Source organism: Piliocolobus tephrosceles, chromosome 1 (genome assembly GCF_002776525.5).
Source record: "Piliocolobus tephrosceles isolate RC106 chromosome 1, ASM277652v3, whole genome shotgun sequence".
NCBI classification, from domain to species: Eukaryota; Metazoa; Chordata; class Mammalia; order Primates; family Cercopithecidae; genus Piliocolobus; species Piliocolobus tephrosceles.
Window position 1 is genome coordinate 129,812,130 of NC_045434.1, and position 20,332 is coordinate 129,832,461.

General features: G+C 42.0%; 1 protein-coding gene across 2 annotated transcripts in view; it reads left to right on the forward strand.

Moving 5' to 3' along the window:
• TGFBR3 (transforming growth factor beta receptor 3) overlaps positions 1 to 20,332 on the forward strand; it is a 207,410-nt gene that overhangs the window by 10,301 nt on the left and 176,777 nt on the right. For both annotated transcript variants that reach the window (XM_023231020.2, XM_023231021.2), the window contains exon 2: positions 13,696 to 13,865. In XM_023231020.2, coding sequence (XP_023086788.1) covers positions 13,778 to 13,865 — 88 coding nt within the window. In that variant the 5' untranslated portion in view covers positions 13,696 to 13,777. The remainder of the gene's footprint in view (positions 1 to 13,695; positions 13,866 to 20,332) is intronic.

The window sequence follows — 20,332 nt, forward strand, 5'->3', positions numbered from 1 at the left end:
TCACCTTCTGTATTTCCCATGTCCCTTCTTCTCTGTGGGGGTTCTTGCTTACTCTTCCAGGCTCTCACTGCTGCCAGCTCCTCTGGTGGGGCTTTATGTGGCTCCTCCTGGCAGGTGCTTCTCTTGCTGACTCATGAGAATGTTTTTTCTTCCTTCGGCAGATTCCCCAGAGCAGGATCGAGTCTTACCATCTTGGTATCCTAGGTGTGTAGCATGGGCCTGGTTTATAGATATATTGAAAAATGGAATTATTCATTTCAGCCCACTTCAGTTATGACTTTGGGGAAAGATCAGGCTTACAGTTGATATAAATTATAGCTATAGAAAAGACATAGGAAATCAACTCAGAGTCATAGAGTTTAGGGTTAGAGTGGGGTTTAGAATAATCTTCCTTAAGTTTCTCTAAAGATGCGAACAACCAGAGAACAGTGTTCCCCTCCTTGCCCTTCTGCAGCCTGGTTCCCACCCAATAGCCGGAATGTTTGTGATAAACCCTAAGTCAGATTCCTTCATTCCCGTGCTTAAAACACTCTAGGCTGGGAGCAGTGGCTTATGCCTGTAATCCCAGCACTTTGGGAGGCTGAGGCAGGCGGATTACAAAGTCAGGAGTTTGAGACCAGCCTGGCCAGCATGGTGAAACCCCATCTCTACTAAAAATACAAAAAATTAGCCTGGCATGGTGGCAAGTGCCTGTAATCCCAGCTACTCGGGAGGCTGAGGCAGGAGAATCTCTTGAACCCAGAAGGTGGAGGTTGCAGAGAGCCGAGATTGCACCTGCACTCCAGCCTGGTGACAGAGCCAGACTCTGTCTCAAAACAAAACAAAACAAAAAACACTCTACTGTTTATTCTTGTTTTTCTCAGAATAAAATAAAAAATTCTCACAGTGATCTGTAAAGCCCTGCACAACGAGCCCACCACTCTCATGTTGGTGACCCAGTTGACTTCCCTCTTGTGCTTTCTAGGCTGCTTACTCTGCTCCAGCGACCACGCCTGATTGTTGGCCCCTGAGCATGCCAGATACGCTCTGTCTCAGGGCCTTTGCACGTGCTGTTTCCTTTGCTTGGAATGTTTTTCCCCAAATAAGTACAGAATTCGCTTTTGTTAGGTCCTTACTCAAAACAGACAAACCAAACCAAAACCTCACACACATACTTTGTCTCTCCCTTTTCTGCTTTGTTTTCTTAGCATTGGTCTCTATATAATATATAATTATGTATCTTGTTTATAGTCTGTCTCCTCTAGCTAGAATGAAAGCTCCATCAGGGCAGGGATTTTTATGTTTTGTTTTCTGTTGAATATTCACACCTGGAACAGTCCTGGCATGAAGCAGGCACTTGATAAACATTATTAAATTAATTAATGAATGAGAAGCATCATTTTATGACTTTTTTTTTTTTTTTTGTGGCAGGGTCTAACTCTGTCACCCAGGCTGGAGTGCAGTGGCACAATCTCGGCTCACTACAACCTCTGCCTCTTGGGTTCAAGCCATTCTCCTGTCTCAGCCTCCCAAGTAGCTGGGATTACAGGCACATGCCACCATGCCCGGCTAATTTTTTCTGTAGTTTTGGTAGAGACGGAGTTTCACCATGTTGGCCAGGCTGGTCTTGAACTCCTGATCTCAAGTGATCCACCTGCCTTGGTCTCCCAAAGTGCTAGGATTACAGGCGTGAGCCACAGCACCCAGTCCATTTTATGGATTTCTTATAGCCCCAGTTATAGGTGCACTCAGGGCATTAAAAAGGGAAAATTGGGCCAGGCATGGTGGCTCAGGCCTGTAATCCCAACACTTTTGGAGACTGAGGACAGGAGCTCGAGACCAGCCTGGCCAACATGGTAAAACCCTGTCTTTACTAAAAAAAACCCAAAAATTAGCTGGGCTTGGTGGCAGGCACCTGTAATCCCAGCTACTCAGGAGGCAGAGGCAGGAGAACTGATTGAACCTGGGAGGCAGAGGTTGCAGTGATCTGAGATAGCGCCACTGCACTACAGCCTGGGAAGCACAGCGAGACTGTGTCTGAAAAATAAAAAAAAAATAAAAAAAAGGAAGGGAAAATTGGCCAGGTGTGATGGCTTACCCCTATAATCCCAGTGCTTTAGGAGGCTGAGGCAGGAGGATTATATGAGGCTAAGAATTCATGATTAGCCTGGATAACATAGTGAGACCCCATCTCCATAAAAAAAATCTTAAAAAGTCAGCCTGATGTGGTGGGGCACACCTGTAGTCCCTGCTTACAGGGACTGTAGTTGAGGTGAGAGAATAGCTTGAGCCAAGGAGCTCGAGGCTGCAGTGAGCTATGATCATGCCACTGCACACCAGCCTGAGTGACAGAGTGAAACCCTATCCCCCTCTCCCACCACCCCCTCAAAAAAAGGGAAAACCATCAGATCTCGGGGAAGGAGAATCTGATTTTTAAAAAGCCTCATTTAAGACTCGTTGGACTAGAACACTGACCTCTTTTTCATTGTCTGACTCGAAGCAGCACCCGTGGGTCCCGCCATCCTTACAAGTGGTTTGGGAAGACTCCCATTTTATGTCTAACAGGCATGGGCTTGCTGAGGTTTCTCTCTGCCTGTGGTTTGCCCTTTAACCTAGCAGGCTACAAAGATGAAAAGCAAACACAACATTAAAGAAAAGAGCTAGGGAAGAGGGCAGGGGGAAACAGGGCAGAATTTCCTTGCAGCCCTGACATCTTGCCTTGTTTCTGTGCCCATCCCCTTGTCTGGTCACACAGTCCCTTCCAGAGCTGCCTTGCTTGGGGGCTATGCTCAAGAGTCTTGAGACTTTTAGGCCAGATGACTCTTGAGGAGTTTTGCTTTGATGTTCTGATTTCTTTGAAAATAAATCTTAATTTTAGGCAAAAAGGACATTGGAGAATGGATTATTTAAAATTAAATTACCATCTTTTGAAGTGAAGTTTTAACCCTTCTCAAGATAAGGGGTTGTCACTGAAATTTCTGCTTGCTTCTGCTGGTGGTGCTAGTGGGAAGTCAGGATTGGCAGGACCCCGTCTTGTGAAACCAATACCTTAAATCCACGGGGCAATAAATTCAGCTCTGAAGAAGTGTCAGACTCTTGTGGGTAGGGATTATGTGGAATGAAGTACATAATTTGTATTAGTGTAATAGTAAAGTTAGAGGAATTTGCCTCCTGCTCTTATTGAGATAACATCGTCATGGTTCCTACAGGGATAGGAAGCGCAGCCAAGAAAGTCAAAGGCTTAGGAGGAAGCTATTGGCCATGTACAAAGCCTGCAGTGTCATTCACCCTGGGATTCAAAGCTATCACATTGAAAATAAATTGTCTGGAATGGAGCCGAGTTATCAGTGAGTAGTTAAAAATAATCATAGCTACCATTTCCTGAATTCTAACAACATACTAGGGAGTAACTGCTTTATTTATTAATTTAATCATCATAACAACCCCATGAAGGAGATAGAATCATTTTCTCTACTTTACAGATCAGGCGTGGAACTTTAAGTAAGTTGCCCAAAATTATATTGCTTAGAAAAGTCAGGTGGGGGATTTGAACTCAGATAGGCTGTGGGGGCCCCACACTTTCCACTGTGCTATACTGTATTCTGCTTCTAGGACAAACCAAGCATGCTCTTACCTCAGGACCTTTGCATTCACTATTCCCACTGCCTGGGAGGTTTTTCCTATAGATTTTGTTATAGCTTTCTCTCTTACCTCTGTGCTTAAATGTTACCTTGTCTGGGAAGCCCTCTTTGACCACCCTGTCTAAAATAGCATCTCTCCTGTCATCACTCTGTCTCCTTAACCTGCTTTATTTTCCTTTCCTAGGTCTTATCATGCCTTGACATATTATTTATTTGTTGTCTGTCTGTCCCCACCTTTAGAAGGTAAACTATGTGAAAACAGGGGTGTATTTAATTTGCTGCTATGCGCCCACCTTCCTGAACAGTGCCCAAGACAGGGTAGGTGCTAATAAATGTTTGTTGAGTGAATGAATGAAGTCAACTAAAACTGCTGATCAAGGCCTGCCACCCTGGTTTCAGAACAAAATAATTTGTCCCTTGTGTCAGATCTCGTCAGACTACCCACCACCAGAAAGTGAGAGTCCATGCAGGGCCTGGTTGATGTCTACAGTGGCTTGGTAATAGGCACAGTCCCTATCTTTTTTTTGTAAGTCAGCTGTTTCTGGAGGATTCCCTGTTTGTAGTGATTAAGAGCATGGGCATGGAATTACACAGACCTGGACTTAAGTCCTGGTGCCAGGATTTATAAGCTGGTGACTTTGGGTTGCTTAGCATGTTTTTTTTTTTTTTTTTTTTTTTTTTTTTTGGTGACAGAGCAGAGTCCCACTCTTTCTGTTGCCTAGGCTGGAGTGCAGTGTTGCCATTGTAGCTCCCTTGCAGCCTTAAACTTCTGGGTTCAAGTGATCCCCCTGCCTCAGCCTTCCAAGTAGCTAGGAATATAAGCATGCTCCACCATGCCTGGCTAATATTTGTGATTGTATTTATTTGTATTTTTTTTTTTTTGAGAAACTCCTGATATTCAAATTATTTTTATTTTTTCTATGTTTCCCAGGCTGGTTGTGAACTCCTGGCTTCAAGTTAGCCTTTGGCCTCTGCCTCCCAAAGTGCTGGGATTATAGGTGTGAGCCCCTGTACCCAGCCTTGCTTAGCATCTTGAAGCCTCACTTTTCTCACTACAAAATGGAGTAAAGGGCATCTCTCTCTTTGGGTTGTTGACAGGATTAAATGAGAAATTGTGATATACATGATAGGTGTTCAATAGGTGATAGCTGAGACATTGGGTTCAGAAGAAAGCAGAGATGTCAGCTTCTGACAGGAAGGGGAATAAAGTATAGACACTTGAACAACCACAGAATAATTACAAAGCAGCATGTGGACAAGTCTTGGCTTTGCAACTAAGTAGCTGTGTAAAGCTGGGCCAGTCGTTGAGCCTTTGTAATTTTTGGTTTGCTAATCTGTTAAATTAAAGGGTCGGAGCAGATACTACCTATTTCTAGCATTCCAAGTTGGCTCTAGACTAGAAGATAATGTGGAACGAATTATACACAAAATGTTAAATGGCAGAATGTTCACAGTAGGATGGATTAATCAGAAGTCCCTTTTAGAATGAGGTGAGGACCATCAGTAGAGTTCTTGGACTTTGAGAAATAGCATAAAAATGGCAGATTGTGATAAAATGGGCAGATCTGACAAAATTCAGGTTTTATGTGTGCTTACATTGTTGGGAAGATACTGCATTTAAATAATTTTTGTTTACATAAGTTATATATTAAAATAGCTAATGTAGTATTAATATTCTATTTATTCTTATATTGTCAAGTTGAATATTTTTCTTGGATAACACTTTCCCGTTTGTGAAGTTATTCCTGCTAGCCTTTACATAATTATGCATTTCAGATTTCTACAAATGTGTTTGAAGTCTCATTTTCTAGAAGGGATTCAGGATTATTAGTCCGTGTAATGACAATTATAGTATGATATAGAATAGAAGATTTTCTTGTTTAATTTCTTCATATTAGAGATGAAGGAAGTAGGACCCAGAAGGTCTGAGCTGGCAAAACATGCTGATGGCCGCACTCCTGCCTCCTTTTCCTTTGAGATGCCTGAGGTTCTTATACACAACTCTTATTTGTTATCGAGAAATGTTCTAATAACTTATCCTGCTGTACCATTTTTTCTGTTTTCTTTGTTTTTGAGACAGAGTCTCGCTCTGTTGTCCAGGCTGGAATGCAGTGGCATGCTCTCAGCTCACTGTAACCTCTACCTGCCGAGTTTAAGTGGTTCTCCTGCTTCAGCCTCCCGAGTAGCTGAGATTACAGGCATATGCCACTACACCTAGCTAATTTTTGCATTTCTTGTAGAGATGTGATTTCACCATGTTGGTCACGTTGGTCTGGAACTCCTGACCTCAAGTTATCTGCCCACCTTGGCCTAACAAAGTGCTGGGATTGCAGGTGTGAACTACAACTCCTGGCCTGTATTATTTTTATTGTAGTATGCACAGTAGTATTTTATACCTGTAGTCCACTGTGGTACCTTCATTAGATGCCCACTGTCAGCCAAGTGTAGGTAGACTGTGATCCGCCTTGCTGGAATTAAGACAGTGGGAAAGCCATACCTGGAAGGAAATAATTACATAATAATTACAACCTGAAGGGTTGGAGGGTTGGATTGTACTGCGTTCTAGGTGTCCAAGTTTAACTTGGTCCAAGGGAATCAGAGGAGGCTTTCTTAAAGAAGTAAGGCTTATGCTGAGACCTGAAGGTGTTAGACAGTGACCATCCTAGGGACCATGGAGGGATGCTGAGTTCTGATATAGTGAACATCACTTTTGGAAGGTGAGGACTTGGCCGTTTTGTGGGACTGAATTGACACTAGTGTAGCTGGAGTGTGCAGAAGATGAGCTTGGACTAACTAGACAATGGTTGGTGGCCATGTGAAATTTTGCTGTTTATCTCGACAGCAGTGGGCAACCATTGAAGAGTTTTAATTCTTAGTGTTTCACGTGCCTGGGCCGTAAACCACCATACCCGGCGCACTTTTAAATTTTTTGTAGAGACAGCGTTTCACTATGTTGTCCAGGCTATCGAAAGCTTTTTTCAATGGCCACGTGCTTGCTGGGGCCTCAGGGAGGATGACTGTTGTCCTGAGAATATTCTGATATGCTGAATTTTGCTTGAATAATTACAGCTTTATGATTTAAACCTTTTTGAGTACAGCTCATTCCTCACTCTAGGTAGCTTGGCTGGTTTGGTGGCAGTGCCAGATTGAGTTCCATAGCCCCCAGCCAAACCCCTGCGGCTAACGGGGAATCATCAGATAGAATCAAGAAGGACCCTGCAGCCTGATCCCTGTAACTTATACCGGAAATGTTGAGGCAATGGCTTCACCCCCATTTGAACAGTTTGCTACATTTTGAGTATCTTTAGAACCCGTACCTTGTATGGAATTTGGAATCATTATTTTTTGGTGATGGAGGGAATTTTTGAAATTCTAGATGATAAAGTCTAATCTCCAAAATAATACAAAATTTGCTATAAACAACTTTCTGTTGCCTTGCTACTAGTAGTTTGCTTATTTTCTTTTTGAAAGTCTAGGTATATTTTAACCATAAAAATACCAATGATTATTATTTATTTAAAATAGACTGTGTGGGGCCAGGCGCAGTGGCTCAGACCTGTAATCCTAGCACATTGGGAAGCTGAGGTAGGTGGGTCACCTGAGGTCAGGAGTTCGAGACCAGCCTGGCCAACATGGTGAAACCCTGTCTCTACTAAAAATACAAAAATTAGCCAGGCATGGTGGTGCATACCTGTAATCTCAGCTACTTGGGAGGCTGAGGCAAGAGAATTGCTTGAACCCAAAGGCAGAGATTGCAGTGAGCTGAGATTGCGCCATTGCACTCCAGCCTGGGCGACCGCGTGAGACTCCATCTCAAAAAAAAAAAAAAAATAATAATAATAATAAATAAAATAAAATAAAATAGACTGTGTGGGCCATGTATTGTTTTAGGTACCATGCCTAATATTCTGTCCTATATATTATAATCAAAATATTGCTACCATTTTATAGATGAGGGAGTGGTAGGGGCTAAATGACTTGTCCAGTGTAACAGCTGGGTAAGCCAGGGTTTGAACCCCCAAATATAGTTCTTTATTAATTGTAGCTTAAAAGCAGACACCCTTATAAATGAAAAGCTACAGAAACCTTTGGATGCAAAAATCTTAAATGTGAAAAGGTGGTTCTTAGAGTATTGCAAGGGTGGGTGAAAAAGCCATCCTGGTTTGTGAGTTTGAATACAACATGGTCTTTTCCAATTTTGTGAAACGTATAAACACCCACACTCCCTTTTTCCTGTATTTTGCTTGGGAGTGAGGTGTGTTGTGCTTGGGATAGATGGAAGGGCTTTTAAGGACAGACTGAAGTTCAGCCCCAAGGAAACCAAGGCTGCTGGGGCCAGATTTGTTGATCATGCTCCCAGCCAGGAATGAGGGTGGGCCTGCTCTGGACGGACAGCCCACCTTGCCTCTGAAGGCAGCCGGCACAGAACAGGCAGAGTGGAGTCAGGCTTCTCTGCTTTCCTCGTACCCTCTGTGCCTACTGCCTCCCCCGTGCCTACCAGTACTGGTAGTTCCAGAGTAATCTTCCTCCTTTCTTTTCCTGCCACTGGCAGCCACAGAATGTTGGGACTTTAATCTGACACCTCAGGATAATAAATCTCTTTGGTAGAAACAGCTTGCTAATGATAAATGATAGTTTTAATACTGTACATGAACAATCTCATTTGATTCTTGCAACAACCCTGTGATGTAGGTAAATTTCGTCTGTTTCAATCTTTACGGAGGAGGAAACTGAGGCTCCATTCTGATCTAAACCTCCATCCTTTCTTGTCTGACATGCTGTGAGAATCTCAACTGATTGTGCAGGCACTCCGGCCTCACTTCAGTCTGTTCTCTGTACAGTATGAGGGAAATCTTTAATAATCCCATCTGATCACGCCATTCCCTGTTTAAACCCCTCCTTGAACTTACTCCTCTTCTCTTTCCCTTTTTGCTCTGCAACTCTCCTCCCTCCTGTAATGCTTTCTCTGCCTGCAACATCATTCCTCACCTGACTTTTTAAATCTTCGCTTATCCTCAGGTTGCGGATACTTTTCCTTTAGAGCTCTGATTATATCGTGTAACTATATATTTGTGATTATTGTCTGTTTATCTCACCAGCTTTTAAGCCCACAAGGGCAAAAAACATCTCTTTGGCCATTGCTTAGCAGAGTAAGCAGTAAAGATTTGTTGAAAGGAGAAACTCAGGAAATTAAATGTCTTGCGTGAAGTAGTAAATGATATTTTTACTAGGATATAAGCTCCCTGAGGGCAGGATTTTTGGTGTCTTTTTTCATTGGTATATCCCTGGCATCTTGAACAGTGCCTGGCATATAGTAGTAATATTTATTGAATATCGATTGTGCTTGGATATGATTCCAAAGATTTCTTATCCAAATCTAGGACTTTTTCTCTCTTTGTGCCAAATCTGTTTGAAGATGGGGATTAGTTTAGTTCCGATTCTGAATCATCTCATGGATGTAGCCAGGCCATGTTAGCCATCTAAGGGGAAGCTACTAATTTTTTCTTACTGGCTCTTAGCCTATTGCCAGACATCCATTTTGCCACAGTTTTTCTCTTAGATGCAGCAAGATTTCTCTCCTCACCTTCGGGAATATTGTACCCAACTAGATCCTTTTGAATATTGGTTTAGAACATGATGGTTTTAAGGATTCATTTGGATGGGATTTTTTCAGCGAATCCTGGTCTCTACCTGTGCACCCTTTTGGGTCATGAGGGCATGTGGGGCAGTACGCTTAATGGACTCAGAAATAAACCCGGGGATCTCTGAAATTAGCAGCACATTTATTTGTTTATTTATTTATTTTTTATTTTTTAAAAAAACCCATTAAGTCTCCGAATTTTCTTATGTTATTGGTGAATACTAAGTGTTCATCAATTCATCAAAGTTCATCTACCTTTTTTTTTTTTTTTTGAGACGGAGCCTCGCTCTGTCACCCAGGCTAGAGTGCAGTGGCCGGATCTCAGCTCACTGCAAGCTCTGCCTCCCAGGTTTACGCCATTCTCCTGCCTCAGCCTCCCGAGTAGCTGGGACTACAGGCGCCCGCCACCTCACCCAACTAGTTTTTTGTATTTTTTAGTAAAGACGGGGTTTCACCGTATTAGCCAGGATGGTCTTGATCTCCTGACCTTGTGATCCGCCCGTCTCGGCCTCCCAAAGTGCTGGGATTACAGGCTTGAGCCACCGCGCCCGGCCCATCTACCTTTTAAATGGAACATGTTGCTTTGAAATGTGGGCAAAATGACTATTATTCCAAATTGCTCTTTCACGATCTCAGAGTACCCTATTTATATTTCTACTTTTTTTTTTTTTTCAATACTTTAAGTTCATGGGTACATGTACACAATGTGCAGGTTTGTTACATAGGTATACATGTGCCATGTTGGTTTGCTGAACCCATTAACTCATCGTTTACATTAGGTATTTCTATTTTTTTTTTTCAAGTGAAAGCAAGTTTATTAAGAATGTAAAGGAATAAAGGAATGGCTACTCCATAGACAGAACCTATATTTCTTTCTTCCTTTTTTTTTTTTTTTTTTTAGTTGGAGTCTCACTTTGTTGCCCAGGCTGTAGTGCAGTGGCATGATCTCGGCTCACTGCAACCTCCATCTCCTGGGTTCAAGTGATTCTCCTGCCTCAGCCTCCCAAGTAGCTGGGATTACAGGCGCGCACCACCGTGCCTGGCTAACTTTTGTATTTTTAGTTGAGCCAGAGTTTTGCCAGGTTGGCCAGGCTGGTCTCAAACTCCTGACCTCAGGTGATCTGCCCAGCTTGGCCTCCCAAAGTGCTGGGATTACAGGCATGAGCCACTGCACCCGGCCAGAACCCATATTTCTAAAGAAAGCATTTAGTTCATAAAGTCCAGAGATTCTTTGAGGTCAAAAAGTCAGGATTGAGAGTCCCTGGTATTTGCAGTCAGTGTGGTAGAACCTCACAGAAGAAAAGAGGAGTTTATATTTCCTTAGTTTTATCAAAGCTACAACTTTTCGGAAGCCTTCAGTCCATCCAGCATTCTAATTAGGGAACTGATTCCTAAGTCGGGTGTTAAGGCACTGAGGTGTACAAGTTGTGGCCAAAACTGGAGTTCAGCTGAATGAGAATGACACGCTTCCCTTTTGCTTCCCTTCTGCCTTGGGAGCCTTTCACCACACTGGGGAGATTAGACAAAAACCTTCTGCAGTTTATTTTCTTTTTGAACAAGTTACATTATGGAGAGAATTTTAAGCTAAAAGAAGAAAAGCTCCCTTTTTGTTACAAACAGCAGTGTGCAGTTTCAACTTGTCCAGGACTTCCTCAGAGATGTTTTAAGATCCGGTGTAAACTTGCTGTGGTTTGCCTTTGGGCATCAAACTGTTTAGCTTGGCTCTATTATATCCGTAATTGCTGCATTTTAATAATTGCCCAATATTCTTGTCAGCAATTTGCAGCCTATATTTTTAATGGAACCATTTGCCTTTCTTTTCCACAGGTTCGTTCAGACCTGGTTTAAGCCCCTGGATTAACGCAGCACAGACCCTCCGACCCACTGCAGCTGTGGGCAGGGTGACGCAAGCTCATTAAATATTCCCACAAGCCTCGTGCCGCTTACAGTTTATGTGCTTTGTAAAATCCTCTGGGAAGTCATCTTCTTCTGAGATCTCCTTACAGGGTTTTGCTTTATAAAAGTTGTCTTTAACATTTGCTGAAATAGCATATTCTTCCAGAGAGGTTTTTCCTTATCAAAATTATTACATAGGCAGGAGGCACTATAGTTCTTGTAAACCAATTCACTAATTTAGGGAATCTAATATTTTGAAGGAAAAAAAATAGACACAGATACTCTTTGTGGTGGTTGAATTTTTAAGTTAACAGAGAAGATTTCCATGTGATCAGAGTTGATGTGGAATTATGGTGACAGAAATGTTGGACTTTGAGGGATAATTAAGTCAGTTTAATGGCTCCCAAATTATCTCTATAATTTAGTCAGCTTTTGAGACAAGCTGTGTCATTGATGACTTATGCTTCAACTTGACTGGTAATTTTGTTCTTTTAGTGAGTCCACTCTTTAGCTTATCTCCCTTTGTCTGTTGTAATGTTTATTTTTCACTAAACAAAAGTTTGAACTGGATTTACAGTAGCTAAGACTTACATAAATAACTATACCTTAATTTCTCCACTTTATTGGTATAAATACCTCAAAGAGAATGGACAAGTAGTGATACAGTACAGTAATCGTAGCTAACATTTATTTGGTTGGTTTTTATGTGCTAGGGATTGTTCTAAGCATTGTGTATGTATATTAACTAACTGAATCCTCACAACAGCCTACCATACATTTCCTACCACAGGATATGTTCATTCATGAAGAGTAAGTTGCCTAACATTACCATTGGGGCAGAGTGGATTCACACCCAGGCAGATTTTTTATCTTTATCATAATCCATATGCTATTCATACTAGGATTTTAATCACTATCATACATCAAGATTGAACCATAGTGCCTCCTGCCTATATAATAATTTAGTTTTAAGACATATCTAAGAAATTCTTTTTGAAATTGGAACTTTACTGTTATTATTTCTGGATAGGTAATACTTGCAGACGTTATTAATACAAAACCCAGAAGAGAATTCAGTGAAAAGGCTTCTGCTCCCTCCTACCCCTGTCCTGCAGTCACCCTATTCGTAGGCAGTGTCACAATCGCAAAGAGCCATTTTAAATATCTTTCTCTTTGACAATTGATGCAATAGACTAAGACCATTTAATCACAAACTCGTTAAAAATTTTTTTTTTTGTACTGTATCTTCACGCACCCACATTGGCTTTGTCTCTGAAGGTAGCGGGCAGCTCCTGTTGGGTGATATTTCCTGAGTGAGGATAACAAGGCCACAACCCCCAGGTGTGTGAGATGGCTCCTGGAAACTCCACCATTCTGCCTTTTCCAGGACCTAGATCAGGGAAAGTCTTTGCACTTTTACCTGTAACTTTTATTCTTGATGAGAAGGAACCATGCCTGGACCATAGTAAATGCTCAGTAAATGTTTGTTAATTGAACTTCTGTGAGTTGTGCCAGGCTCAGGGATAGAGGGCTGGAAAAATATACTTTGGAGTGTCTAAATCAGTAACCATTAGGGCCATGTGAGGAATATTCAAGTTAGGCAAACCACCACAAAACTCTCATTCAAGACTCTGGATAGGAAAAGATTAGAAAGAACCTTCTAGATCCTCGAGTCCAGTAACCAGATAGTCTCAGATGGGCTGAGAGACAGGGAAGACTTTTCTCCTGTTGAAATGTTGGCAAACAGTTGAAATAAGGACCTTGCCTTTTTATGTTTCTTTATTTTTTTCAGATTGCTTCTCAGTGCAACTTAATTTGATCCTTGTGATAACTCTGTTATTAAAACATTAGATTGAGTCTCTAATCAGAGCTGGTTTTGTTTTCTTGTTGGCACTAGGGTTGCATGTATCAAGTGTCATTGATAACTTTGGTACCACAACTTAACTGGTGATGTTATATTTCAGGTGCACCTTGATTTTCTTCTGTAGTCCTGAAAATTCTCTATAAAACCAAAGATTTAAAATGTCAAAACAGGGCCAGGCGCGGTGGCTCATGCCTGTAATCCCAGCAGTTTGGGAGGCCAAGGCGGGCAGATCACAACATCAGGAGTTCAAGACCAGCCTGGCCAACATGGTGAAATCCCATCTCTACTAAAAATACAAAAATTAGCCGGGTGTAGCGGCTCATGTCTGTAATCCCAGCTACTTGGGAGGCTGAGGCAGGGGAATCGCTTGAACCCAGGAGACGGAGGTTGCAGTGAGCCAAGACCGTGCCACTGCACTTCAGCCTGGGCAACAGAGCAAGACTCTATCTCAAAAAGAAAGCAAAAGTCAGAAACAAATATGTCATTTGCAAAAGTATTTGCTATAAAAATCTTTATTAGGTAGTCACTGCCCTCAGTCTAGTTTGCTTGAGTGCTATTTGGCATCTTTTAAGATAAATTTCTTATATTATGCTTTTCAGAAATTCTCCATTTAACTTTAGTGTCTGTTTGTGAAGTTTCTTCATTAAGTTTGCTTATTGAAATTTGTTTTACAGGCAGTTTGAAAATTGCAAGGAGGGACTTTAAGACTACTTCCGATTTGCAGAGATTGTGCTCTGAGCAGGCTGAAGTGACTGGATGAGACACACTGTTGGAGAAATAAAAATGACTTCCCATTATGTGATCGCCGTCTTTGCCCTGATGAGTTCCTGTTTAGCGACTGCAGGTAAGTTGCATAATATAAATTGCATGTTTGTTATATATTTTTGGATACATTTTGTTCCAGTCTCTTTAGTTGAGAAGAATTTAGCCCATGTGGTGTTCTTGCAGAACTTGAATATTTATGTTCTTTAGGGAAATAAAATATTTGACTACTATGTAGATACATAATACATTGGTCTGTGCTATATTTTGCTAGGTTGGTTTTGGCATTGTCATGTTTGTGATGCAGATACCTAGCTAACCTTGGTGGAGGAAGGAAGAGAACAAATACACTAATGAATAATCCCACTTAATTTTGTTACATGCATAGATTGTTTATATGTATATAGTTTGAGATGAAGTCTCACTCTGTTACCCAGGCTGGAGTGCAGAGGCATAATCATGGCTTACTGTAGGCTTGACCTCTTGGGCTTAAGCGATCCTCCCACCTCAGCCTCCTAACTAGTTGGGACTACAGGTGTGTGCCACCATACCCAGCTAATGTTTTATTTTTGTCTCCCTATGTTGCTCAGGCTAGTTTCAAACTCCTGAGCTGAAGTGATCCTCTCTTCTTGACCTCCTAGCGTGCTGGCATTATAGATGTGTGCCTGACCTGTATTTACATTTTTGTCCCTGAATAAGGATTTCAAGAAAGCATTTTTGTCCTTTTCTTTATTAGCAAATGAATAGATCTTCTAGATTGAGGTGACACTCTTGACGTAGGCTGCTTGGGAGGTATTTAGTTTTGCCTATTTCACATATTTCAATATGTAACTTTTTTTTTTTTTTTTGAGACAGAGTCTTGCTGTGTCGCCCAGGCTGGAGTGCAGTGGCCTGATCTCAGCTTACTGCAACCTCCTCCTCTTGGGTTCAAGCAATTCTCGTGCCTCAGCCTCCCAAGTAGCTGGGACTGCAGATGCCCACCACCTCTGCCTCCCGGGTTCAAGCGATTCTCCTGCCTCAGCCTCCCGAGTAGCTGGGACTACAGGCGTGTGCCATCATGCCCGGCTAATTTTTTGTATTTTTAGTAGAGACAAGGTTTCACCATGTTAGTCAGGCTGGTCTGAATCTCCTGACCTCATGATCTGCCTACCTCAGCCTCCCAAAGTGCTGGGATTACAGGTGTGAGCCACCTCCCCCGGCCATAAATATCTTGAAAGAAAGTTGCTAGGCCTTTTTTGTTGTCATTGTTTTTTGAATGCCAGTTTATGAATTTGAACTGCCCATTCTCTATTTTTGTCTATCAGCAGTTTCATTTTGTCTCATTATTGAAGTGCTATTTGCCTTTTAGCCTTTGTATTACAATGGAATTGACTTAAAATCTCATTGAGAAGTAGTAGAAATGTTCCCCCGCCAAAAAAAAAAAAAAAAAAAAAAAAAAAAATGACAGAGAGAGAAAGAGGGAGAGAAGCGGCTTGATGGAAAATATGCTGTTTTGATGACAAGATACCTGGTCTCACCTTGTGGGTTTTAGGCTGGGCTTTCTGCCTTCATTGATGCCAGGGTCAGACTGAAAAACACAACTGAAGAAGGCACTTTATGGGAAAGGAGTGAGTTCAATGGCCCTGTCCAGCTTTGATGAATTTGATAGTGAATCAGTTTTGCTTCAGATCTTCCTTTCCTATTTGGGAAAATATACACACAAGTATATGTATATTTGAGTTGAATACACACTCAAAGCTTTGCCGAGATGGAAGGGACAGTAGAGTTACAGACTTTTTTTTTTTTTGATACAGAGTCTCACTCTGTCTGTCACCCAGGCTGGAGTGCAGTGGTGCCATCTAGACTCACTGCAACCTCTGCCTCCTTGTTGAGGAGATTCTCCTGCCTCAGCCTCCTGAGTAGCTGGGATTACAGGTGTGAGCCACCACCCCTGGCTGGATTAGAGATTTTATAATAGCATGAGGCAACTGATAAATAGTACAGAGGTACAGATGCCTTTTTGGTGTTGAAGTTTTTTGGTTGTTTCCCTTTTGCAAAATATAGTAGATCAAATGAATGAAGAAGAAGAAGGGAAATTTTGTTTTTTTTGAGACAGAGTCTCATTCTGTCACCCAGGCTACGGTGCAGTGGCACAATCTTGGCTCACTGCAACCTCCGTCTCCTGGGTTCAAGCAATTCTCCTGCCTCAACCTCCCGAGTAGCTGGGACTACAGGTGCATGCCGCTATGCCCAGCTAATTTTTTGTGTTTTAGTAGAGATGGCGTTTCATCATGTTCCCCAGGCTGGTCATGAACTCCTGAGCTCAGGCAATCTGCCTGCCTCAGCCTCCCAAAGTGCTGGGATTACAGGTGTGAGCCACTGTGCTTGGGCGAAAAAAAATTTTTTTATGTGCTAATATCTGATATTTTTCTCTGTAGGCCCAGCATACTTTATAAAATGATTTTTTGGGCATTCTGAATGAGCTGAATTTAGCTCATCTGGGTAGTTATAACAATGATGAATATTTCAAGTAATGACTGTGTGTCAGGCCCCAAAGTTCTTTACATGTATTATCTTATTTCATCCTCATAAATACTGTAAGAAGTATAGATACTTTGTTTATCCATAGTGTATAAGTGAGGAAATGGAAGTACAGAGAGGTCAAATAATTTTCTTAAGGTCACACAACTAACAAATGGCAGGTGGAACTATAAACCTACTTATACCAGGTCTGGAGATTGAGCCTTTAGGCCTCTATACTATGAGGAAGGATTGATTTGAAGGGCTTTTGTTTGGAAAGAATGGTAATAGGTTTGTTTTGAGCCATTTATGTCCTCCTGAAATATTAAGTAAATCATTTATTCACTGATCCCTGCTAAGTACAAAGCACAGTAATAGTCACTTAGGGATATACATGCAAAGAAATGTAAGATTCATTCCCACCCCACTTTTTTTATTTTTGGAGAGATGGGGTCTTGCTCTGTTGTCCAGGTTGGCCTTGAACTCCTGACCTCAAGCAATCCTCCCACATTGGCCTCTCAAAGCACTGGGATTAAAGATGTGAGCCACCGTGCCCAGCCATATTAATCCCTTCTTTTGAGTTGCTCGTACTTTAGTTAGGCTTATAAAATATAACCATATGACCAAATAATGAATGTATGGTGAAAGCCAAGTAAAACCCAAAGACCTCAGAGGGGTCATGAGGGGAAGTGCTGTGGGTCAGAGCAGCCAGGGAGGGCTTTGTGGAAGCTCTAGATCTTGAGCTCTGTCTTGAAGACTGGGCAGAATCTAGGAAGAAGAAGGCGCTGAGTTGACCAGATGGGAAAACCTGGCCTAGTACAGAATGTGGCATTTAGGTGCTTAATATATATATATTTTTTAATGATGACATGGAGAGCTGGTATGGAAATGTAGCAGGAGGTCTATTTGGAAAGAAGGATGGAGTAGATTATGAAAGATCTTAAATATCATAATGAGGCTTGTGGATTTTATTCTGTGGTTTGGATGCTCTCTTCTTCCATCCCTCGGAGCCAAAGGCATGCACTATTTAATCTTGGAATTCAAACGGTGGCCTCAAACAGTGAGGCTGAGTATGTAGCCTCATTAGCTTCAGACCCAGCAGTGCTCGGCTCACAGGCTGTCATTTATCAAGGGCTTGATCTCTGCCAGCTAATTTATTTTGTCTTTAGAAGACAACTCTATGAGATGGGTATTCTTATTATCATCACCTCCATTTTACAAACAAGGAAATTGAGACTCAGTTTGGTTAACAATTTGTACAAAGTCCTGGAACTAATAAGTGGCAGAGTTGAGACTTGAACCTGGCAGTTTATTTCTTGAACCTGGCAGTTATAGAATCCAGCCCCTCAACCACTAGATCCTCCTCTAGGGAGGAGACCCTCTGTGTGGGATGAATAAACCTCTTCTTGATTGATTAAATACCAGGTGAGTAGCTACCAGTGTGACATCCTGGAACCAGATTCAGCCCCTTTGGCCTCAGAAGAGACAGACGTAGGTCATCAGAGCAGAAGGATCCTCAAGTAGTGGGCCTTCTTTATTTGTATTCTCACTTAACCAAAGTGGCCTTAAAGCTGTAAATTGGTGGGAAGGTGTGGAGGTCTGGTAGCAGAGGGGTGAAGGTTGTCAAAGGCCTCCTTTTGGTTATATGGCCAGAAGAGGGGCAGAGCACAAGGGAGTACATTAATTGAGCCCAAGTTAGAATCATAGGAGCCTGCTTGTTCCAGCTCAATGGGTTTGTCTGAGCCTTTGGTGAAAACCTTTCTTTCCTTCTCTGCCTGTGGTAGAGAGTGAATGAAGGAGGTTGAGACTGGGTAGGTGAGGGGAGCAAGCCATATCCCAGTGTTAGTGTTGTTTGTCAAAACTCATGCTTTTTGGCTGGGCGCGGTGGCTTACGCCTGTAATCCCAGCACTTTGGGAGGCCGAGGCAGGTGGATCATGAGGTCAGGAGATGGAGACCATCCTGGCTAACACGGTGAAACCCATCTCTACTAAAAATACTAAAACAAAATTACCTGGGTGTGGTGGTGGATGCCTGTAGTCCCAGCTACTCGGGAGGCTGAGGCAGGAGAACGGTGTGAACCCAGGAGGCGGAGCTTGCAGCGAGCCGAGATAGCGCCACTGCACTCCAGCCTGGGTGACAGAGCAAGACTCCTCTCAAAAAAAAAAAGAAAAACAAAAAAAAAAACCTCATGCTTTCCCTCCCCTCCCTTGTTCCTTCATTATCATATAGCACTGTTGAGGGTGGAGGGTGGACTGTGCTCTTGGTGAATATGAGCTGTGTAAGGACCATAATGCCTCCTGATTGGAAATTAGCTTAGGTGATTTACTTGGGTAAAAAAAAAAAAGAGAGAGAGAGAGAGAAAATAAATACAAGAGATTTATTGGGGTTAAAAACAAAAAAGAAAAAAAAGAAATTATCTTAGGTTATTTATTGACCTCTTATCTTAGATTCTGTAATCTACCTAATGTAAGAAAAGTGGGAAGTTTAAAAAATAAGTGCTTGATACTGTGGGCTTAAGTTTAAGTTTTGCTTTAAAAACTCTTCTATACTTGTGTTATAACATTAATATTATTGAAAATATCTGCTTTCCAGGCTGAAGTGATTCATTTGTTATTCTAGTTCTGCTTTACTTTCCTCTGTAATTTGTGATAATTGTGCTTTTCTTTTTAATGGATAAAAATAAAAACTTGAAAAGGCAAAAAAAAAAAAAAAAAAAAAACCTTCCAACTGTTCTACACATCTTTAAAAGATACTAACTGCTGCCTCTGAGGCTTGCCAGCATTAGGCAGGGCTACGTTTCCAGGAGTTTTAATAATGAGAAAAAGAGGCACGCACGGAGAATTCAGGGAAATCAGTTTGATTGGAAGGGCTGGACTTATCACTGGCCCCTTGTGCCAGGTCAGAGGGGTGCTGCTGAGGTGAGCTCTGGAGCAGTGCTGCTGGCGTTGATGCCAGTGGGCTACTGGTGGAACGGCTAACTTCTTCATTCCACTGTCTCAATTCAGTGCCCAGATGTATCCTTTTGGCAACTTGCCTGCAGCCTGCACACAGATTTCTAATGAGAAACATTTCTTTCCCTCTCTACTGGATGTACCTGGAATTCCAGGTAGAGTGCACAGGAAAATCAAGATGCTTTTAGTCTGAGCTATTTTCCTGCTAAGAAAGCGCTGAACTCTTTGTGTCTATGGGAAGCAAGCTGAGATACCAGCTGGTTAATACTTGGTCTAGAATGGGACAAGCTGGCAGCCTTGGGTAGAGTCTAAACTAATAATATCATACTGTATTTGTACTCTTAAAAATGTTTTTATAACAAGTATTTCATTTGATCCTCACAGCACCCTCTGGGGGTAGGCAGGCACTATTTTCTTCATTTCCAGAATGAGAATAATAGGGCTTAGAGAAAGTAAGTGATTTAGAAAGACAATTCAAGTGTTGGTTGGACCAGAACTTAAACATGCTTTTGCAGACAAACTACACCAACAAATCTTACGATCTTTTTGGTATAGTGCATCCTTAGCACCTCTTGACAAATAAAAATTGTACATATTTATGGTGTACACCATGATGTTTTTATACACGTATACATTGTGGTGAGTAAATCAAGCTTTGTAACATATGCATAACCTCACATACTTATCATTTTTTTGTGGTGAGAACACTTAAAATACACTCTCAACCATTTTCATGTGTAAAATGTATTATTTTTTTCACATTTTTATAGGGGGCTGTAGGGAGGGGGCCTCCTCACTGTCAAGTGAGGTGGTCACAGTTTCTTTGGCAGCTCCAAGCTGGACACTGGGGGTCCTGGAGGTGGCTCTGCATGTCGGCATGTTCCTACCGCCTTGGAGGGGCCCTAGATAGTTGCAGGGCATCGCCTGGTTGGTCATGATGTTGTCCTTGGTAGAGACTGAGTATTGGCCCCCATGGTGAAGGACATGACTGGCACCAGCTTCATAGCCCAGGCATTTTTGAGGAAGGCATGAGTCCTAGAGGGGTAGGTGAGGGGCGGATCACCTCTGCAGGAGTCATGGCCGTCTTGGGCTCAGTGG